Below are 23441 nucleotides of genomic sequence, written 5' to 3'. Positions count from 1 at the left end.
CCTTCACTGAGGTGGGGAAACTGGAACAGGGGAACAGGTCTCCAGGCCTCAGAGCGCAGTCCAAAGAAGGCAGGCAAGTGGCCTCAGGTCACACAGCAAAAACTCACCATTTGCTGCCTGCCCTTGCCCAGCTCCAGACCAGTCCTCTGCTCCTAGATCTCTGGACTCTTAGTGAAGTGAGGGGTGGCTGCAGAGCACCATGGTGCACACCCCAGTCAGGGAGAAATGGCCACCCTGCTGCCGTGGGAGGGTAGGAGCTCTCTAGCCTGAAGTGGCAAGGTCCTGAAGCTTGCTATTAGGGGGGCCTTCTTCCTCCTCTCCATGCTACCCTCCCACAGCTGGGTATCTGGACAAGGTTCTGTAAACAGCACAGGCCCATGGTCCTGAAATCCACCCACTGCCAGGCAGGGCAGAGGTGGCCCCACACATTCCCCCAGGACAGACCTGCTTCCCTCCTCCCACATCCCACGGAGGGGGTCCCTGGAGACGTACGGCCCACTACTGCTCACTGGCCAGGCACACTGTCCTCTCCTTCAAAACATGTATCCCAATGTGGTTACGTACTAAGTGATGTCAACTCCATGAGGGCAGGGCCCAGCTGGTTTGCCTCCGTAGCCTCCTGGCCTGGTGCCAGGCATATAAATGCTGAGCACACACCGGGCACTGTGAGGAGGACTTTGTGCATAATAACGTAGGGAAGCCCCACAGTGCCCTGCGTGGAAGGTAGCATCTCACTTAGAAATGGGAAAACTGAGGTACTGCAAGATTAGGTAACTTGCCCAAGAGACCCCAGCAAGGAAAGTGGGGACAATATTGACACTGAGGTGGTCTTGGTGGAGCATCTGTGTTCTCACATCCTTGCTACACCGCCTCTGTCATCTTGAATCATTCGAGGGGCCACTTAGAGAACCTTCTGCCCTGCGGGGTTGTGAGCATCGTGGGGCACTAGAAAGGGCATGATTCTGGCCATCAGGTGACCCTGGACTCACTCTGACTCACTCTGATGGCCTGGATAACCTGGAGCAAGTCCTCACTTCTCACACCCTTCTGTTTCCTCATCTGCTAAATGGGATCATAACATCTACTTCACAGGGTTTCTGTGAAGCATCCACCATATAACAGAGATGAGAGGGTCCTGCAGGGTGCGTGGGACATGGGTCAATACACGGCTTCCCTCCCCCATGTGCCTGATTCTAAACAGAGCAGCCCAAATCTGCCATGACAAGGGTGGCAGAGGTAGCTTTGGTGGCTTGACCTGGAGTAACCATGTGTGGATAACATGCTGTTTAGGGCCTCTTCTAACCTCAGGGTGTGAAAGTGGGGATATCACCTGGGGTTCCCCCATCCCTCCCGGGCCCTGGAACACCTGTCACCCAGGGCAGAGACCACTGTGTGCCAGGGACCCTGCCCTGATGTCATGCAGTTCATTGAGAACAGCTGCTGCAGGCACATCAGCAGATGTTTACTCCCTGACACTCAACTCTCTACCCTCCCCTTCCTCCCATCCCTGCCCTGTCCCTGGCCTCAGCTCTATGGCTCCATCCCAGTCACCCTGGGCAGGAAGAGCTGGGCACATGCCCTTTCACAGTGGCCTTCATGAGTCAACAGCCCAGGAAGTGATGTCAGGTTAGGGAGGTGTGAAGGGGGCAGGGAGTACTGGAGGGTAATAGAAGATATTTTGAGGGCAGGCAGGTTCCCCCACGTCACTGCTGGACAATGGTCTGGGGCCAGGAGTGGAAAATTATGGTCTTACTTGGGCTGAAAATAGCATGAGGCATCAGGGCAGGAACCTCACCCACAAGGCGAGTGGCCTGGGCCCTAAGCAGCAAGGTAGGATGTGCATACCAAGGGGCCATGCAGTTCAACTGGGTTCCAGAGGTGGGGCTCTGGGCCTGTCCCTGGTTCGCCCAGGGTCTCCAGTATCCACCCTGACCTGTGCCTGCCACAGGATTAGATGGTGAATAAGCCCCTCCTGTGTCCTTATGGAGTGGCTCAGGCCTGCAGGAAAGGCTGAAGGGTGGTTTGTAACAGGCAATCACTAAGAAAGCTCAAGAGGGTCTGGGTGTGGTGGTTCATACCTGTAATCCCAGCACTTTGGGAGGCTGAGGCAGGTGGATCACTTGAAGTCAGGAGTTTGAGGCCAGCCTGGCCAACATGGCGAAACCCTGTCTCTATTAAAAATACAAAAATTAGCCGGGTGTGGTGGCGCATACCTGTAATCCCAGCTACTTGGGAAGCTGAGGCAGGAGAATTGCTTGAACCCAGGAGGCAGAGAGTTGCAGTGAGCCAAGACTGCGCCACTGCACTTCCAGCCTGGGTGACAGAACAAGACTTTGTCTCAAAAAGAAAAAAAAAAAGCTCAGAAGGACATCGGCTACATTAACAGAAGTATAGAACCTAGAATGTGAGAGGTGAATAGCTCACACTATTCTGGGCAGGTCACCCACATGGCACAGTGCAATCATTTGGGTCATGGTCTGTGATGGGTCTCTGTCACATGAGGGCGCTGTGGAGTCAAACTCCAAATACAGCAAGCTTTGGGGATGCCCTGCCTTTCACAAGGCAGAGTGGGAAGGGTGGAGAGGTCAGAGGAGGCAGGCAGAGTGGGCCCACAGAGCGAGGGCTCTCCCAGAGGGAGAGGAGTGAGTCCCTGTCCTTGAGATCAAGAATGAGGGCTGTCAGCTTTGCCACGTCCCCTTCCAAAGGCTAGGGCAGGGCCCTGTCCAGCTGAGCTCCACACATCAGCCCCGAGTGGTCCTGGCTAGACCCAGAACCTATCATAGGTGAAACCCATCTCCCCCATGCTAAGTCCTGACCCAGCCTGAGCAACACCCTGCCATTCTGGGATTTTCCCAGAAGGCAGAGGATGGACAGGAGGAGGAGTGAGTCTCTTTCATATTTACCCACAATGCAAAGGAAGCCTTAGGGTCAGGGCAAGGAGGGAGCCCTAACTTGGCCTCCTTGTGACCCAGCCCCAACCCTGCCTTGAGCCTGGAGCCAGCTGTCCAGCCTGCTTATGGCTCCTGCACACCCTGCCCTCTTGCCCCATGTCTTTGCCTGGGATGCATCCTGCATGTGGATTTTCTTCTGGTGAGCTGCTTTTCTCAGAAGCTACAACTCAGGAGTCTCCCACTCCAGGAACCCTTCCCTGACCCCCTGGCTCACAGCCCCATCCACTTGGCATTATCCAGTGGTGTGCTAGAGTGACTTGTACCTGCTTCCAAGAACCAATTGTTAAATTTTCAGGAATTTTACAAGGAAGCGGACATCATGTTTATAGTTTGAATTCGGCCATAAGAGTTTTTGCATCATGAAACTGGGCAGTTCTACAAAGAAGGGGTTCCCAGTTAAATCAGAGCTCCAGTTAAATGGTTTAACATTTATCAGCACATGACTGGCCATCACCTAAACTGGGAAATCTCAAGGACTGGGACTGCACTTGACTTCTCTCTGTGCTCAGCACAGAGTCAGGCACAGAAGCCAACTGGCTTTAAAGTGGGGTCTAGAGAGAGGATCTGGGGTCTAGAGAGAGGATCCCTGAAAGGAGACTACTCCTGAGACAGCTAGTGAGAAGGTAGGTGGCAGAAGGGAATGGGTTGGAGAAAGGACCCTTGTGTGGCTGGTGAAAGCTTCCCCACCATATCCTCATCCCCCAAGCACACAATAAGGTACAGCTCAGCAGGCAACACAACCTTTAGTATAAGTTACAGCCTCACACTGGCTCCTAGCCCATGGGAGCCTCCAGATGGGTCTATGACATTAGTCCCCAGATGTTCATCTCTTGGGCTGGGGGTACTCCTTAGAGCTGAGTCCACTGTGGCACCCAGTCCATTCCAGACCACTGTGCAAACTCAGCCCTCATTACTTACCAGGGTTTTCTGGCCAACCTGTGACTTGGCCGCCACCCCAGGTAGCTCAGCTACAGACTGGTACGTGACCTTGGTAAGCCACTTTCCTCTCTGGGCCTGTTTCTCCATTTGACTTGATTAGGCTAGACTCCAACCTAGGTACCTTGGCAGTACAGCCAGCTACTTGCGTGAGAGTCAGGCCAGGGGTGTCATTGACCTTAACTCTCGCCTTTCTTGAAACTGAATTCCCCCAATTCATACACACAAACGGTGACTAGGGGTTATGGGAACAGTTGACGCTGGACCACAGAGCGAATATCCTGAGCCCCTGTTAAATGACGGAGCATGGGGTCATGGCTTCCTTGGTCATCCAGCATGAGTCACTGATGGTCCATATCTGGGGAGACCGTACAATCTGCACACGCCCTGGTCCCTGCAGCTTCCCAATATAAACCTGCGCAGGCTGAAGTGTTCTGCTCCTACAGCCTAATGTCTTTAGTGTTCTCGCTACCAGCCGGTGTGGACTCTGTCCGCCTAGAGTCCTCACTGCTGCGTAACACATCTTCTATCCTCTGCATGTCAGTTCTGTCGGATCTGCGCAGGCCCAGCCTGCGGCGAGCCGGGGTGGCAGGGCTGGGGTCAGTGGGTGGCTTGGCATCTCGGGCAAAGCGTACAAGCCTCTGCCCAGCGAGGAAGTAGAGCACCGGGTCAAGGCAACTGTTAGCACTGGCCAGCGGCCGGGTGATCTTGTAGGCCATGTTGATGGCGTTGAGGGTGTGGCAGCTGAGGTCCAGCGAGCGGAAGGAGTAGTAGAGGGTGCGGGTGACATGGAAGGGCAGGAAGCAGAGGGCAAAGACAGCCAGCACTATGGCGATGGTGCGCACGGACTTGCGCTTGGCCCTAGGCAGGCCGCCCGAGGTCCCGTAGGCCGGCTTTAGCAGCCGCCGAGCCATGAGCATGTAACAGACAAGGATGATGGCAAAGGGCACCGCGAAGAGCAGGCCCAGCATGACTGAGCTGTAGGCCACGAAGCGGCTGAAGAGATCGGGCGCCGAGGTGTCGTGGCAGGTCACGCGGCCCCCACGTGCGCTGGTGGTGACAAAGTAGAGCACAGGGGCCTGGCAGGCCAGCACCAACACCCACACGGCCCCGGCCACCCGGCGAGCGTAGCGGGCCTGGCCCCAGCGCAGGGAGCGCAGAGGGCGTAAGACGCCCAGACACCGGTGCACGCTGATGCAGGTGAGGAAGAGGATGCTGCAGTAAAGATTGGTGTAGAAGAGGAAGCGCACCAGCTTGCAGAGCACGGTGCTAAAGGGCCAGTGGTCGCCGCGGGCGTAGTAATAGACCAGCAGCGGCAAGGAGGCTGCATACAGTGCATCAGACACAGCCAGGTGGAACATGTACGTGGTGGACGCATTCCAGGTCTTGAGGCGGCACAAGAAGATGTAGAGCGCCACGGCGTTCAGACACAGCCCAAGCACACACACCACGCCGTAGGACACAGGCAGCAGCACGTACTTGAAGTCCTCGTTGAAGCGGCACCTGTAGCCCAGCTCATCCCCATCCCAGGTGCCATTGATGGTGCCATTCCAGGGGCCCAGGTCTGCCGCCATCGCCCTGCAGGGAAGGGAGGGGTGAGGCCATCAGGGTTGTGGCTGGAGCGCCCCTAGGGGACCTGACACAGCCACCTGACCAGGGCTTTCGTTGCCATCTGACTTGGATCTGGACCTGGAACCTCCAAGCTTTGGAACCTTGAGAATGCATGAGATCCATGAATATCAGGATCACACAATTGTCAAACTTGAGAACAGGGGTAGACAAACTATAGTACAAAAGCCAGATCCAGTCTGCTTTTGTAAATTCAGCTTTATTGGAACACAACTGTACCCATCTGTTTACAAAGAGTTGAGTAGTTGTGATAAAGACCATATGGCCTGTGAAGTCTAAAATATTCACTATTTGACCTTCAAAAAAAGTTAGCTCAAGCTGGGTGCAGTGGCTCATGCCTATAATCCTAGCTACTCGGGAGGCCAAGGCAGAAACCAGGTGCTTAAGCCCAGCCTAGGCAACAAAGTGAGACCCCATCTCTACAAAATTTGTGTTAAAAATTAGCCAGGTGTGCTGGCACTCACCTGTAGTCCCAGCTACTTGGCAGGCTGAGGTGGGAGGATCACTGGAGCCCAGGAGGTTGAGGCTGCAGTGAGATGTGGCCACACCACTGCACTCCAGCCTGGGTGATATAGCAAGATCCCATCTCTGGGAGGGGGGAGGGCGGGGGGAGGGGGGTGGATAGTTTTCTTACCCCTCTCTAGAACCTCAGGATCAGAATTTTAGATGTAGGATTCTGAGCCCTAGAATCTGAGGATCTGGGGGTGCCAGAGCGGGTAATTTTGAGAATTTTGAGTTCATGGGAAGGGGCCTTTGAGGCTGGCTGACCCTGCTTCACACCCAATGCCTACTGCCTGCAGAGGCATTTCTGGCCGGTGGGCATCCAACAGCCCCCTGCAGGCATTACAGAGTTCTCTCCAGCTCGTTCTCCCACTCTGTGGGAGGCTCTGGGTGCACACCTAGTGTTCTGGTATTTGAGCAAGTATTTCCAAAGATCTCCCTCTTCAGTTATTCCTTCACTTTTTCATCTTCCTCTATTCTGGCAATTTCTATATCTATCAACAGCCCCTGAGCCTGTGAGGCTACCAGGGAATCCCCCTGAAGTAACCCCCCCTCCAAGAGTCTAGGGAAATCTGGGGTGAAGATGGGGATAGGGGGCCAACGGGTCTTCTTCTGTGTGGTAAATGCAGCTTCTTCTATGCCTATCCAGTTTCTCTCTGCATACCATCAGTATCCCCCCCAACCTTGTCCCCACTGAGCATATAACACACCCATGGGGACTGACCATCCAACAGACAGTGAGTGCCTAGGGAGCAGCTTGTCCCCTCCCTCTCCTCCTCACCCCTACCCAGGTGACCAGTTAAGGGCTCTCTTGCAGCTGGGAGGTAGGGGACAGACATCCCGGCCTGGAAGACAAAGACGTGCCTAACATCCCAGGAGGCAGGTTGGAAATCATAGCAGGAGTCCTGGGTGGGCAAGTTCGAGAAAAATACAAAGAAGCACTTTCTAGCAGTGTGAAGGGGAAGGAGGAGCTAACATTTTTCAAACCCTACTACTAAGCCTGCTTTATAAAAGTTATTCACTTAGGCCAGGCGTGGTGGCTCACACCTGTAATCCCAGCACTTTGGGAGGCTGAGGCGGGCGGATCACTTGAAGCCAGGAGTTCAAGACCAGCCTGGCCACCATGGAGAAACCCTGTCTCTACTAAAAATATACACACAAAAAATTAGCCAGGTGTGGTGGCAGGCGCCTGTAGTCCCAGCTACTCGGGAGGCTGAGGTGGGTGGATCACCTGGGCCCAGGAGGCGGAGGTTGCAGTGAGCCAGAATCACCCCACTGTACTCCAGCCTGGGCGACACAGCAAGACTCTGTCTCAGAAAAAAAAAAAAAAAGTTACTTCACTTTATCCTTACGATGTGTTCTGGGGGCCAAGTCACCATCCCCAGTTCTCCAATCACGAAGCTAAGACACAGATCATGTAAGTTATTTGGTCAAGGTCATGCCACTGGGGATGGGTTGCAATTCCTGTCCAGGTCCAGTCCCTGGAAGTGGCTGTGGGATGGTGGTAGTGAACTCCCTGTTTATGGGAGTATGCAAGTGACTCTCTAGCAGAGGATGCAGAAGGGCTTGTGCCTGTGTCGGGGTATGTCTGGGAGGATGGAAAGGGCAGATGAGATGTGGAGTCCTCTTCATCCTGAGAACTGGGGCCATATAATTCCCTTCATTTTTATTTTATTTATTTATTTTTAATTTTTAATTTTTAGATGGAGTCCCCCTTTTTCGCCAAGGCTGGAGTACAATGGCCTGATCTCGGTTCACTGCAACCTCTGCCTCCCAGGTTCAAGCGATTCTCCTGTCTCAGCCTCCCGAGTAGCTGGAGTTACAGGCACATGCTACCACACCTGGCTAATTTTTGTATTTTTAGTAGAGATGGGGTTTTATCATGTTGGCCAGGCTGCTCTCGAACTCCTGACCTCAAGTGATCTTCCTGCCTTGGTCTCTCAAAGTGCTGGGATTACAGGTGTGAGCCATCGTGCCCATACTAATTCCCTTCATTTTAGATCCTGGAGTCCTGAGGGACTGGGGGACTCTGCAGGGCCTGCAACATCCACTCCCATAGACCCTGAGCTGCTTTTCCAGCCCTGGCTTCCCAGAGGCAGTTCAAGGCCCAGGAGATTGAGATTAGGGGTGCTGGGGGTGTAGAGATCCTTCAATTTCCCTTCTTTTTTTCTTTCTTTTGTTTTTTTCTTTTTGAGACAGATTTTCACTCCATTGCCCAGGCTGGAATGCAGTGGCATGATCTCAGCTTCCTGCAACCTCTGTCTCCTGGGTTCAAGCAATTCTCATGTCTCAGCCTCCCAAGTAGCTGGGATTACAGGTGTGTGCCACCATGCCTAGCTAATGTTTTTGTATTTTTTAGTAGAGATGGGGTTTCACCATGTTGCCCAGGATGGTCTCGAACTCCTGACCTCAAGTGATCCACCCACCTCAGCCTCCCAAAGTACTGGGATTACAGGTGTGGGCCACGGCGCCCGGCCAGTTTCCCTTCTTCCACCAAGACTCCCAGATCTTCCCTGTCTCCTGTTGTCAGCAAATGTGCACTCAGAAGCAAGTGGGCCTGCACCCTTGCTCCCCCTGCCATGGACACGGATGGCTCCCCAGGAGCCAGGGCAAAACCAGGGCGACGAGGCCAGGAGAAGCTTATGTGGTGCCAAGTTAAGAAGAGACAGGTAGAGGCTGGGGCTCTGGCAGGTCAAGTGGCTGAGACCCATCTTACCCAGGGTCAGGACAGTTCCTGCTGCCAGCTTAGTTCCAGGCTCTACCTCTTGTTGCTGGAACCACTGCACTGGCCTCCCTCCTCCAGCCCCAGTCCCACCCACCCACCCACCAAAATCCAGAGTGGCCTTTGTCAAATAAAGCATTCCTCTGTTTGGAATCCTCCTGCCGCTCCTACCCTCTCTCAGGAGAAAGCCCAGACCTCAAGTCTGGTACCTGAGGTTTTTATAACTGAGCCTCTGCCAACCTCACCCGCCCCAACCCCTGTGACCTGCAGTTTCCTGGATGTGCCTAACACTCTCCCCTCCCAGCCTTAGTTGCTGCTGCTCCTTCTACCTGGAATTCATTCGTGGCCCTCATCTCCACCTGTTGAACTCACGGCTCTTTATCCCTCAGTGCAGAGAACCCAGTGATTAAGAACCTGGGCGCTGGAGCCAGACTGCTTCTGCTTTCTCAGCTGTAAAATGGGACAGTTACTAGAATCTCCACCACAGGACTGCTGTGAAGGTCGAGTCATTTGTGTAAAATGTCTGGAATAGAGCCTGGCACACAGTAGGCACACAGTGGTGTTATGAGTGCCAAGGTTCAGCTAGTGGTGGCCTTTTCTAGAAACCTTTGGCCACAGTGGAGGTGGGACTGGAGGTCCTGACTGGAGGCTGTAGAGGTGAGTGTGGTAGGCCAGGGGAGTGACACTGAGACCCAAGAAGGGGAAGGCCTTGGGCCCTGTGAGGGGAGGGGCCCTGCAAGGGGAGAGATGTTTGGGAGGGAGGCTCTGGAGACTGTTCCCTGATGGAGGAATGGTGGGGAAGAGGAATTCAGTGTCAACCACGGCAAGTGTGGGGATGGGCACAGCCTGGGTCCATCAGGTCTGGAGCTTTGGAAGGCCAGCTGAGAGTCACTGACTCACAGAAGCTGCAGGACAAGCAAGGAGAGGCCCCTGTGCGAGACTGAGGAGCTATGGAGGAGCCACATTCCCTCCTAGGACAGAGCCCCACCTGGGTATCAGTAAGCCGAGGTTCGAGTCTAGCTCTGCCACAAAACATCAGGTGACATCAAGCATTTCCTTCCTTCCTTCCTTCCCAAGTATCAGACACTAGTCAAATCCCCTAGCCTTGACAACTGCAGCCCCAAAATGTCCCCGGGAGGTCCTCTGACCCACTTGGACAGGGAGGGGGCTTCCTCCATGATCTAGACACACATGCCCAGTCTCGCCTTCACTCCATTGCTTTGTTCCTGCCTCAGAGATGAGGCCTGACCTCCCTCCACAGTCAACATAAACATCTCATCACCCTGCATGAAGAGTTTCCTGCTAATCCGTAACGGTGGAATCTCTGACACTGAAATGAGGGGTGGAGACTTCCCTGTCTCTCTTGAACTAAGGGAGCTGCCCCTTCCACCTGTTTTAAGACATCCTGGCCCCCACCCTCCCAAGCCAGCTGGGGACTCCATCACCATGGCCCTGAGCCAGACTCACCCCGCCCACCCTCTCGTTCTACAGGCTGGCTCACCAACCTGTGAGTACATCTTTCCTAGCCCTGCCTTAGAGGGACAGCCAACTTCCCAGCCCCCTCCCTTAAGTCTCCCTTCTGCCTCTCCTCATCCTGATGCCCCTGGGACTGATGCTCCTGGGAGCCCCAGGCTCCACCTGACTATCCAATGCGCACCAGCCCTGTTGCACCCCAGTCTGGCTGGCCCTGCCCCAAGGAACTCCCAGTCTGGAGGGGAGATGTGAGCCTTGTAAGGACCCTTCCAGGCTCCCCTGCCTGTGTTCATTCTGTTCTTTCTCACTGGAAAGCCTTCCCTGAACCCACCCACACTGCACTCCTTCGTACGTCCCAAAGGATCTTCTAATCTCTAAAGCTCTCCCTTCCATCACCCCTTAGGATGTTTCTCAGCCAGTTGGTAATTTGTCCTTCCATCCTGTACCCCAACACATTTCAGGTGCTCTTTGAAGGCTGGGTCCATCTGTCCCTATCATCCAGCAGGAGGCCCGACCACAGGAGGATTACAGGAACGAGAGAATGAATGAATGAATGAATGAATGAATGAATGAATGAATGAATCAAGCACAAGAGGCTATGGGGGCCCAGAGGAGGCACACACAGGCACAAGCCCTCTGCAGCTTCTGCACACTCCCATAAACAGGGAGTTCACTACCTCCCTCCTTCAGCCACTTCCACTGTGGGATGTACCTGAATAGGATTTGCAGCCCATCTCCAGTGCTGTAACCTTGATCAAATTACTTACAAATTACTTGCTTCTCTGAGGGCCTCTCAAGGACAAGAATGCTTAAAGGTTTCTTAGCTGCTGGCCCTAAGTAACCAGGGGACAACCCAGACCCTCTAGGGGTCCTGGCCCACCTGAAACCTGCTTATGTCCCTAGACTGTCTCTCCTTCAACTGCCACAGGAGCCCAGGAGACTCTGCCTTTCTCTGGACAGGTCAGGGAAGTGCCAGCGGGAGGGGATTGGACATGGGCGCACTGGAGATGGGTTGGCTGTCTGAGACCTGCCACAGGTTTTTATCTGGCTCAGAACCTGGGTCAGTCTGATTAGGATTCTCCACCCACCCTGCTTTGTAGGGGCCAGACCTGGGCTGAGCAGCTTTCACACAGCATCGTCATCCCCCATCCCCACCCCTTGGTAGATATTGCCATAGAGGTTAAGCTATTCGTACAAGGTCACACTGCCAGGCATTGGAAAAATTAGACTTGACACCCAAAGCTATCTGACTTCAAAGCCTGAATTCATCACAGCCTGGGATGAGGGAGCAGAGCAGGGCACCTGCCTTCGGATCCCCTTGATCTAAGCCAGTTCAGGGCAGACACAGGCACAACAGCACATGCACCCGCCCTCACCTCCCAGCCAGCGCACCTGCCCCCTCTACACACGTACCTGACCAGCCCCCGCTCTCCAGGTCAGGATGCTCAGTGCCTGCTCAGGTTCCTCACTCATGAATGCACACGCCTGGACTGGGCTGCAGGGAACTCTGCGGGAAACAGGAAAAACAGGTCCCCAGGCCTGGGGCCACACCTAGCCTCCAGCATTTTTCTGGGCAGGCAGTGCTGTTGCCGCAAGGGGCTCCTGCAGACAGAGGGAGGTAGAGAAAGCATGGTCTCAGGGTCATGGAAACCCAGCCAGGCCAATTCCCCCCAGGGCCACCTCCTCTGTGGTAACCTTAACCAGAAGGAGGGAGAGAGGTGGCCTGGTGTTTGTCCTGGTCTGAGTGCCCTCTGTACACCCAAACTGCAGCTCATGTGTTCCAGGAATGGGTTATTCACAGCCCCTTTCCCCAGGCTGCCTTTCATAGAGTGGTGGCCCTGCCTGGAGGAAAGTCTCCCCCATGTCCCGTACAGCTGAGCCAAGCCTCCAAGCCTCCAGTGTCCCTTCCCTCGGTCCTGGTTCTGTGCTTTGGCCCCATAGTAGGAAAAGTCAATACCCTCTTTGCCCAAGGTGCATTGTATTCTCCTTCTGCCAACACACTTTTGCCTAAGCTACGTCTTTCTAGAGACCCCCTTCCTCCCCACTCCTACCTCTAAGCATTCCTCCATAGGTGTTATAAACACACATATGCCACACCTGAACACACACTGGCACAGACACACCAAGACACATAGATACACAAAGGCATGCAGAGTCACACTCAGGTGTACATGCAGTGGACACATACAGATGCACACACACACACATACACACACAGAGTCTAGACCATCAGGGCCTAAAACTGCATTTAGAAATCTCCTGTGCCATATATACACCATGGAATACTATGCAGCCATAAAAAAGAATGAGTTCATGTCCTTTGCAGGGACATGGAGGAAGCTGGAATCCATAATTCTCAGCAAACTATCACAAGATCAGAAAACTAAACACTGCATGTTCTCACCTATAAGTGGGAGTTGAACAATGAGAACACATGGACACAGGGAGGGGAACATCACACACCGGGGCCTGTTGGGGTTGCAGGGCTAGGGGAGGGATAACATTAGGAGAAATACGTAATGTAGGTGACAGGTTGATGGGTACAGCAAACCACCAGGGCATGTGTATACCTATATAACAAAACTGCACGTTCTGAACATGTAACCCAGAACTCAAAGTATGTGTGTGTGTGTGTGTGTGTGTGTGTGTGTGTGTGTGTATGAAATCTCCTGTGCGAAACCCTCTTTCACAGAGGAGGAAACAGGCCCAAGCCTCACAGTAAGTCAGGGACAGAACCAAGACTAGAGCCCAGCCCTCCCGAATTCTGGCTGTGGTTTTTATCTCACCTTGGAGCCCCTTGTGCACACCAAGCACAGGGTTTCAGGGAGGGGACAGTTGCCTGGTGGAGGGGACCCTCTGTGTGGGCAGGTCTCACCCTCCACCAGCACCTCAGATGCCTCAAAGGAGAAATAGAACATGCAACTCCTGAGTTTTTCTTTTTCCATCTTCATTTCCCTAGGATGGAGGAGTGGGCCTGTGACAGCTGAGCCAAGGTCCCCAAGCTGGAAGTGCAGTACAAGGGTGGGGGGATGTGGGAGAGGAGATGGGGACACTGCAAGAATACCTTGGGGATAGGGCAGGGGTGTTCATGGGAAGTGCCTCTGGGCCACTGCTTACTGAGTGCACCTTGCCCGGTGGTCTCAGACTGACAAGGCCGGTGGGCTGGTAGCTCCCCGCTGATCTACTCTAGAGACTATGACAAGGTGAGGGAACGTCAACCTTTTCACCCTGCTGCACCCAGGTGCACGCCCTAACTCCTCCTCCTTAGAAAATGCCTTGACTCAACAGGCTAAAGTGGAGAATATCACTTTCTCCAAGTGGTTCTCATTTCTGAGAAGGGCCCCCACCATCTTTCCAGGTTTCAAACCTCTGATACAGCCTGGAAAACCTCCCTCTTCTCCACCCTGCTAGAAGCCCACCACTCACCAAGTCCTGTTAGTTCAACCAGTGAAATTCCTCGGACATGCACCACATGGTCCCCACACTGCAGCCTGAGGCCTGTTTTTCCGCAGTCCACAGCACCAGCCTCCTCACTGGCCTCCGTGCCTCCACCCCTGCCCTGTCTGTCCACCTTTCACACTGCGGTCATGTGGTTTCCTAAAACACAAATCCAACCACATATTGTTGAGTCATGTTCGTGGCTCCCTAGTGCCCTCAGGCGACTGTCCCAGCTCCTCAACCTGGCACTCAGGCCCTGGCTGATCTGGTCCCTGCCATCGCTCCAGAAAACCCATCCTCTCTGCCCTTGCCCTCATATTCCTGTCTCAGGCACAACAAAAGCAGTCCCATGGTCATATTGTTGCTCAGAGACAGCCTCCCTTATCATCTAACACCTATATCACCACAAGAGTTTAGTGCTGTCCCTGTGCCAAGTTCTGTGTTAGGTAACTTCATATACCTCTTCTCGTTGAATCCTGAGAGACTCAGAGAGGCTAAATAACCTCACAGCTCACAAAGCTAGCAAACGGCATAGCCACTCTGGGTTGTCCGACTTCAGAGGCTGTGCCCCTGACCACTACCTCCCACTCTGCAAGCCCCAGGCCCTCTCCCAGGAAGCTGCCTGACCATCCCTTTTTGGCCCCACAGCTCTCTGCCTGTCTGCTCAGTTCTCTGCCAGAAGAGTGGCAGGGCCCAGGATTTACTCTTTTCAGTACTTTTCAGTACTTCCTTTGTGTGAGGAGGTCATGGTGGTTATTGCATCCATCTCACAGGTAGAAAAACTAAGGCCAGACATAGAGCCCAAGGTAATTTATAGATTCAATGCCATCCCCATCAAGCAACCAATGACTTTCTTCACAGAAGTGGAAAAAACTACTTTAAAGTTCATATGGAACCAAAAAGGAGCCTGCATTGCCAAGACAATCCTAAGCCAAAAGAACAAAGGTGGAGGCATCACACTACCTGACTTCAAACTATACTACAAGGCTACAGTAATCAAAACAGCATGGTACTGGTACCAAAACAGAGATACAGACCAATAGAACAGAATAGAGCCCTCAGAAATAATACCACACATCCACAACCATGTGATCTTTGACAAACCTGACAAAAACAAGAAATGGAGAAAGGACTCCCTATTTAATAAATGGGACTGGTAAAACTGGCTAGCCATATGTAGAAAGCTGAAACTGGATCCCTTCCTTACACTTTATACAAAAATTAATTCAAGATGGATTAAAGACTTAAATGTCAGACCTAAAACCATAAAATCCCTGGAAGAAAATGTAGGCAATACCATTCAGGACATAGGCATAGGCAAGGACTTCATGTCTAAAACACCAAATGCAACGTCAACAGAAGCCAAAATTGGGAAATGGCATCTAATTAAACTAAAGAGCTTCTGCACAGCAAAAGAACCTACCATTAGAGTGAATAGGCAACCTACAGAGTGGGAGAAAATTTTTGCAATCTACCCATCTGACAAAAATCTGACAATTTTTGCAATCTACCCATCTGACAAATATCCAGAATCTACCAAGAACTTAAACAAATTTACAAGAAAAAAATCAAACAACCCCATCAAAAAGTGGGCAAAGGATATGAACAGACACTTCTCAAAAGAAGACATTTATGCAGCAACAGACATATGAAAAAATGCTCATCATTACCAGCCATCAGAGAAATGCATATCGAAACCACAATGAGATACCATCTCACACCAGTTAGAATGGCAATCATTAAAAAGTCAGGAAACAACAGGTGCTGGAGAGGATGTTGAGAAATAGGAACACTTTTACACTGTTGGTGGGACTGTAAACTAGTTCAACCATTGTGGAAGACAGTGTGGCGATTCCTCAAGGATCTAGAACTAGAAATACCATTTGGTCCAGCCATCCCATTACTGGGTATATACCCAAAGGATTATAAATCATGCTGCTATAAAGACACATGCACACATATGTTTATTGTGGCACTATTCACAATAGCAAAGACTTGGATCCAACCCAACTGTCCACCAATGAGAGACTGGATTAAGAAAATGTGGCACATATACACCATGGAATATTATGCAGCCATAAAAAAAGGAAGAGTTCATGTCCTTTGTAGGGACATGGATGAAGCTGGAAAACATCATTCTGAGCAAACTATAGAAACGACAGAAAACCAAACACCACATTTTCTCACTCATAGGTGTGAACTGAACAATGAGAACACTTGGACAGAGGGTGGGGAACACCACACACCGGGGCCTGTCATAGGATGGGGGGAGGGGAGAGGGATAGCATTAGGAGATATACCTAATGTAAATGGCGAGTTAATGGGTGCAGCACACCAACATGGCACATGTATACATACGTAACAAACCTGCAGGTCGTGCACATGTACCCTAGAACTTAAAGTATAGTTTTAAAAAAATAAAAAAAAGAAAAACTAAATCCAGAAAGGGGTAGCTCAAGGTCTCACCCAAGGTCACCAGTGAGCCAAGGGCAGAGCCAAGCCTAACGTGCAGACCTCTAACCCCCTGATCTGGTCCTGCTCCTAACCCAATCTGGGTCTTTCTCTTTGTGGTTCTAGGCTAGTGAGGCCAAAGTCAGAAGGAGGAGCTGGGTAGCTCCCAGGGCACTGTGGAATTTCCAGGGTGGTTGGATGACATTCCAGCTCCTCCACTAGAGTGGCTCTGGAATGTGCCTCCTTGGCTGGTGGCAGACCCTGTCTAGTCTGGTAGAGGAGAATGTCCTGTCACCTCTGTGGAGACCCCTGCTGCCTATCTCCACCAGGGGTGGGGTGCTGTGAGGGAAAACAGAGAACCTAGTCCCAGAACCTCATTAAGGGGCAAGAGAGGGCACTAGGCAGGTGGGAAATCCCAGTTCTGCTCTTCCCAGCGGTAAGACAAGTCTCTTAACTCCAAAACCCAGAACTCAGTTTCCTCTCAATATCAGAACAGTACCTGCCTCAGAAGGTTGTTGAGCTGGTTAGATGATTTAGGCTCATTTTATGAAATAGTAAGAGAGAATATTTCAGCAGGTAAAGAAGGCATGGAGGGTGGGGGTATCTCAGGAAGACAAGAAGGGCAGGAAGCTTTGCAGGAATTATGGGCTACAGGAAGGTCACAACCAGAATAACCACAGATCAGGTCTCCCACACTGAAGGCTGTCCTCAGGGGGAAGGCAGTCCAGGGATTCCCCAGCAGAAGCCAGATAGCCACCATACTCTTTCACTCACTCACCCTTCACAAAGGTTGTCACATCTATGCCCATCGCTGGGCAGGGCACCTGGGGACTCTGAGGTAGGTCAGATCTCAAGGAATTCACTGTCAAGATCAGGGGAGGCACACTCAGAAATAGGCGATGATAACACGAGGTGATCAGGCCTGGAGGAAGCCAAGGAGGCCCCCAACAGGATTGGAAGAGTGATGAGGGAAGGCTTCCTGGAGGAGAGGGCACCTGACTTGCATTTTGGAAGATGAGGAGTCAGGTGGTTGGAGAGACAGGAGGAGCAGAGTGAGGATGAACAAGAGATGACATGACACGTTTGAGGAACTGCTCTTCATCTTGGTGGCTTGAGGGGAGTGGAGAGGGCAAGGCTGGAGTGCACAAGCTGAGGAGCTTAGAAGTCACCCTAGCCCCTCCTCAATGTCCTTCAAGGGGCTGAAGGCCAGCAGGCCCCCTGCCTTGCCTGACCTGCTTCTGCACCGGGAGCACCAAAGCTGGTCTGAGGAAATGGCTAAGGGGTAACCTCAGATGCTATCAGCCGGTGCCGTTGTGGTGTAAGACCTCCCCTTCACACGGCCCTTGGGCTCTCTACCCCCTTCCAGATGCTCTCTCCTTCTTGGGAACCCCCCTAGGATCCTGGCTGTGGAGGCCACTCACCAGGGCTGAGCTCAGAGCAGCATCTGAGTGGGTAAATCTCAGATCAGCCAGGCTTACAGATCGGAAAGCCAAGACCTCTAAAGAGGAAGGGACTTACTCAAGGTCTGGTGTTCTAATTATTGTCAGTGTGGGTTTGACCACCTTACCTCCAACCCAGAGCAGGACCCCAAACCACCCATCTCACCTGGATCCCAGCACAGCCCAGAACAGGACTACAGAGACATGCTGCTAGATTAAACAGGCTCAGAACCACAACATCCTGGTGACCACCCCAACCTATCACAGCCAAATGCCTCCAGATTCAAGAGGCAAGAACCCTGAGTTCAGTCTCTAACTTGGAGCCGCCTGTGTTGTGCAGTCTTGGTGAAGTCAGCCCCCCTCTCAGAGCCTCAGGTTCTTCAGTGGTCAGATGGGGAGAATCACTGCTGCATGGGACAGCCCATGAGGAATAAGACAAGGGGACAGATGGGTGCACCATGGCACTAGCAAATCATGAACTGTCCTAATGTGGAGGCTGTGTCTGCCTGTCACAACAGGGAGACACTGAAATTCAGGAGCCCACGACACTGCTCGGTAGGTAGGCCCTCCCAGGTGTCCCCAGCAGAGGGACAGAGGTCATGGTCAGAGCAGTCAGGCAAGGTCCCTGGAAGGGGAACTGTGATAAGATTTGAGGAGGAGCAGGAAGGGTCCAGCTTGGGAGGAAAGAAGGTGGATGGAGAATCCAAGGTGGAAAGGGGGATGAAAGCATCGACCAGGAACCACATGAGCCTGTGATTCTGAGATGGCCCCTTCAGGTGCCTCCAGGATTCTGAGTTCCCTGGTTCTCACAGTCTAATTCCAAGAGGCTCTGGTTCCTCTGGTTTGGGTGTGGGCTCAGTGTTTCTTCAATTCTATTACTTGTTGCTCCTGATAGCCTTTGCTTTTGAGATTCTCAGAGCCACAGGAGTCTGGATTCAGAGTAAGAAATCTTAAATCACATTCCCAGGAACCACAAAGTCCCAGCAAACACTTGCCAATGCTCTGGTGCACCCGGCCTCAGAGGGACCTCGGGAACTCAGACTCAGATCGCACTCTGCAGGACCTTTGAGGAGTACCCAGTCAGGCTGGGGAAAAAGACACAGACAGGGACCAAATCCACTTGGGTGAATAAACCATACAAGGCAAGCCCAGGGGTTATGGAGCACACAGCAACTCCTACCTGGCCTGGGGGAGGTGATCAGGGAGCGCTTCTGCAGAGGAGGGGTCATCTGAGCTGGAAACTGATAGATGATTAGGAGTTTGTCAGGTGGGCAAAGAGGGAGGAGGGCTCTGAAGGCAGGAGAGGCATGAGCAAAGACTTGGTGGATGAAAGCGTGACCTGCTGGGAAAGGCCGGGAGGTCTTACATGGCTGCTGTGGAGGGTGAGGTGGCATGGAATGTGTGGGAGCCTGAGGAATTCACATGAAAAGGCTCAAATGCCAGGCCGAAGAGCTTGGCTTCTATTCTGAGGACAGTGAGGAGCCATGGAAGGCTTAAGAGGGGAAGGACATGGTCAGAGTCGACCTTTACAAAAATGGTGCCACATGGAAGGTAGATGGGACAGGGAGTCCGCAGGGAGGGAGACCAAGGAGGAGACGACAATATGGTGGCGCTGTGAGAGGAGCAGGTCCCTTGGCCCTAGATTTCCTGCGACAGCCCAGCCATGGCAGAAGTCCCCCTCCTACAAGCCAGGGCTGGGGCATTCACCAGGAAGCCAGGTCCACACCCAGAGGCTCTCCTCAGACCTGGGGAGGGAAAGGCCACGTGAGCCCCAGAAGCCTGAGGGAGGTCCCTTTCCCTCACTCCAGCACCCAGGCCTCTCACCCAGGAGCTAAAATGAGAGGGACAAGGTACCAGGGCAGAGGGCCAAGGAGTTGTTCCTCGGGGCCCAGGCTGCTCACCCTCCTACCAGAAACTCCTGCTACTCATCTTGGACCAGGAATGACTCAGGCCTAAGAGATGGGGTGATGGGGGTGGAGGAACTCCTCTGCTCCAGAACCAACTGTGGCGCTCCATGGAGAAAAGCCCCCCCTTCTACTCCATGCCTACTCCCACCTTGCCACTCATTTCCCACATACCCACTGGCACCTGCCCTGAGCCCAACCTGGGTGATGGGGACAGAGAGAGAAAGCAGGGATGGCTGAGCGTAGTCCTACAACTGGCCTCTGGATAAGTACAGAGGTCACAGTGGCCCACACAGCCAGCCTACTCCTATCAGGGCCCAGTAATAAGGACAGGACAGGCCTGAGGACCCAAGGGCAACCAAGAGGAAGGTGTGGCCCAGAGGGTATACCAAGCAGGCCTACACAAAGCAGTCTGGGGAGAGGCAGTTTGGACAGAAGGCTTGAGGGGCAACCCCCACTCCCCTCACCAGATCGACAAGGCATCTCTGGTCCTGTGGGCAGGTCTGGGCAGGCATTATCTTATCAGCAGTTGGGTAATCTGGCCACAAGAAAGCCCCAAACACAGGTTCCCAGGGCAGAACTCAAACTGCTCTCAGCCTGGAAGCCAGAGGACCAGGCCCGACCCCACAGGGCTCTGTCTCAGATCGGGAGGGCTAAGCTGGCAGATGGACTGGAGCCCCAGGTTTCACCTCAGCTTGGTGACCCTGGGCAAGATACAATCCATGCCTCTATTTCCTGATCTGCAAAATGGAGATTCAATTCCTGCCTCACAGGTCTATAGGAAGACAAAATGGATTGTAAATCATTACTAGTGAAGCCATCTCTGCAGAGCGGGTAGGGGAGGAAGGCATTCAGTAATTAAATTTCAATAACCAGCACAACCCCTTGCTATTGCACCCATGTTCTCTTACAGTCTTCAAAATGAATTTAAATCTATGAGTGTCACATTCCTTCTCCAAGCACTGCAGTTTAAGGTTTATAAAGCTCTTCCCTGGTCACTATCTTAATCCTCGTAGCAACTTTGCCCTCAAAAAGCAAGGATCACCATTCTCAATTTACAGATGGCAGAACTGACACCTAGAGAGGGACAATGGCCTCTCTAAAGACTATAGCCATTAAGTCAAAGCTCTCATGGGGTCACTCATGAGGCCCTGGTGATACCCTCACACATTCTTAGAGCCTTATGCATCCAGGGCAGGAGGGAGACAAACAGAGGAGCCACAGCCTCACTACACAGCCCAAGTTTGGTAGTCATTTCTGAGGGTTACCCACTGGGATACCTAACCCCCTGACCAGACTCCAAGAAAGCCCAAGACAGGGAGAAAAGGAGAAAGACTGACAAACCTTTTGTGCCAGGGCCTCCCCACACACATACTCTCCCATGCAGGATCTTACTTGTTCTGGCCTCCTTTTAGAGCCTAGCAGGGCAGGAACTGGTCATCCAACAAGCTGGGAGCAGAGCTGGAATGAGATCAATTGCAGGTCCCCAAATTCCTCAGCAGGAGCATCTGAAGGCTCAGGGAAAAGTGTCTGGCCAACGGGCAAGGACTCAATTAGGGTTTAAACAACTCCTGGAACAGTTCTAGTGTTGACATCACAAATGCCCTGACCTTCCTGCACTTGGCACTACTTGATCCATTCTCCATCCTGCAGCCAGAGAGCTCTTTCTGAAATGCCACCTGACCATGAAACTCCTCTGCTCATAAATTTCCATGGCTCCTTATTGCCTTCAGGATAAAATCCAGGTCTTTAGCCTGGGTACTCTAGGTCCTGCAGTGTCCCAGATCACACTGTTCTGGCAAACTGTGCCACCCACTTTGATAACCATATTCTGGTTTGCCATTCTTTGGAGTGACATGGAGCTCACCTGCAGCCAGGCCTTTACTGGAGAAGCTGGGGCCAGAAACAGGGGATGGGGGCTGCTGCTGCTCTCTTAGTTCAGCTCAGCCCTGTGCGGGATGCTGGCAACACAGAAATGAGTCAGACCCAGTTTCTGCCCTCCAGGACCCCCTAGACCTGAGAAGAGGAAAGGAGGAGACAGACATAGATCATGATGGTCCAGGTGGGACCAGGGCTGTCAGCACCAGGACTGTAGGGGCCTAGAAGAGGCTCCAACCCTGCTGTGGGGATCAAGGAAAGCTTTCCAGAGGAGGGGCCATCTGAGCTGGGTCCCAAGTCTGGGTAGTTCTCCAGTTGAGGAAGGTGCGAGCAGGAGGCTTATCAGGCAGGGAGTGTAGAATATGCAACAGGCCCGAGGCAAGAAATGAGAGACTCCAGACAGCTGCTGCATGGTGAAGAATCAGGCGCGAGAGGTGGCTGGAAAGGCCGGCAGGCCCCAGTTATCAGAGACCTTAAGTCCCAGGCTACAGGGCTCAGGCTTGGTCCTGTGGAAGGCTTGTGCCCTAGGGAGGGGCACATGTGGGATTCTGGTTTTGGCAGGCTCCCTCCAGGGACTGACTTCCCATCCCTAAGCTGTGAGCCTGCCCATGGGGGGACACTGGTACTGAACATGACACACTCATCAGCTCCTCAACAGCCCTCAAATCCCGTATCATTAGTCCCTTCTTACAGACGAGGCCACCGAGGCTCAGAGAAAGGACGGCTTGCTCAGACCACACAGTGGCCAAGACAGGATTGGAACATAGATCTCTGAGTCTCCAGAGCTCTCTTGTGGACCTGTCTGCACAGAGAATCTTCTTCCTCCCACTTCCACCAGCAGGTAATAAACTTGCCTGGGTCCTCATCCAGATCCTCAAAACTCATCATCATTTCAGCTTAGATCCAAAACAAACCAGGCAGATCAGGCTGTGGTCCCGGGGAAGCTGGCGATGCCATGCTGAAAGGAACAGCAGCCATGGACCCCACAGATCCCGAGCTGGCAGTGCTCGTCTCCAGCAGTCCCTGACCCTTGGGCTGCACTCCTGGAGGACCCCAAGAGGGCCACTGGCAGCCTTCGGGTTGCGGGGTGGGGTATCGCCTTTCTCCTGACTGACCCTTCCTACCACGGCATTTGCCAGATTTAAAGTCCTGAGACAGAGGCTTTACTGTCCTTCCTCCCCACTCCCTCCTCCCCTGCCCACTCCCTGCAACTGCCCCCTCAACCTTACCAGCGGTAGGCGGCCACCCAGAGTGACCCTGGGGGCAGGACAGGGGGCAGGACAGGGGGCAGGGGATCTTCAGGGGTTCATGTCTCTGGGCACCGCCCACCGCCCCATGCCACGGGGACGCTCACATCCGAGCGCACACAGACAAGTTCCGCAGGCTGGGCCAGTCGCCCCGAGGGGCGCACACACTCACCCGCTAACACGCAGACTTCGCGCACAGTCTCCTCGCAACGGGGTGCCCGTCTACACTCACCGAGACCGACGCTCCCGTGGAGACAAAGTTCAACCACGGACCCACAGGCGCGTTCAAGACGCCCAGTTATGCGCTACACGCCGGCTCGCAACGGTGCCCCGGGGCGACAGCCGCTCCACAGCGCCCTCCCCTGCCCCGCGCCCAGTCGGCACCTGCGCCAGCGCCCGCCGCTTCCCCGGGCCTCTCCAAGCGCCCTGTTCCCTCCAGGCACCGCACCTCTCGCCCCTGCGCTGCGCTTCTCCGCCCGGCGTGCCGTCGCCGCGGCTCCCGGGTGCCAGTGCCTGCGTCCAGCCGCCGCCGCAGAGACCCACGTGCCTGGGAGCCCAGCTACCCACCTCCCTGCGCTGTTCCCCACCCCCGAAGCGGGGCCAGGCAGGGGGCGGGGCGGACCTTTGACCAACCCTGGCACCGCCCTCAACCCGCCCGGGTAGATACCTCGCCACCCGCTCCGGGACGCCGCCCAGCGACACGGCCGCGGGGTCAGCGCGTCTGTACCGGTGCTGCAATGGGAGGGGCGGTCGGCGACGGTCCCACTGCCGGGCCAGAAGGAGGCCGCCCGGCTCCCTCACGCTAGAAGGGAGCGGGTGAGCAGAGGTTTTCAGAGACGCCAAAGTTTTGCCAGGTCAGCCCGGCGCCTGCG

At 53.6% G+C, this 23441-nt stretch overlaps 1 protein-coding gene across 3 annotated transcripts; it reads right to left on the bottom strand.

The window, feature by feature from the left end:
- Positions 1-3249: 3249 nt before the first annotated feature.
- On the bottom strand, positions 3250-23152 carry P2RY2 (purinergic receptor P2Y2). 3 transcript variants are annotated; one of them, XM_025357493.1, is made up of 3 exons: positions 23018-23151; positions 11626-11814; positions 3250-5599 (listed from the first exon to the last, which is right to left on the bottom strand). In XM_025357493.1, the coding sequence occupies exon 3, from the start codon at positions 5459-5461 to the stop codon at positions 4328-4330; it is 1134 nt and encodes a 377-aa protein (XP_025213278.1). In that variant the 5' UTR covers positions 5462-5599; positions 11626-11814; positions 23018-23151; the 3' UTR covers positions 3250-4327. The 3 variants fall into 3 exon arrangements, with proteins under 3 accessions (XP_025213278.1, XP_025213276.1, XP_025213275.1); XM_025357491.1 differs by having other exon boundaries at positions 3676-5465; positions 23018-23152; XM_025357490.1 differs by lacking the exon at positions 23018-23151 and adding an exon at positions 22802-22998 and having other exon boundaries at positions 3676-5465.
- Positions 23153-23441: the final 289 nt, after the last annotated feature.

The sequence above is a fragment of the Theropithecus gelada genome, chromosome 14, assembly GCF_003255815.1.
Source record: "Theropithecus gelada isolate Dixy chromosome 14, Tgel_1.0, whole genome shotgun sequence".
NCBI classification, from domain to species: Eukaryota; Metazoa; Chordata; class Mammalia; order Primates; family Cercopithecidae; genus Theropithecus; species Theropithecus gelada.
Note: the sequence above shows the minus strand (reverse complement) of the source record. Positions and strands in the feature narration are given on the sequence as shown.

Bases quoted from the DNA above. Each gene is read 5' to 3' on its own strand.
- P2RY2 (XM_025357491.1), bottom strand. From the start codon at position 5,461: ATGGCGGCAGACCTGGGCCCCTGGAATGGCACCATCAATGGCACCTGG.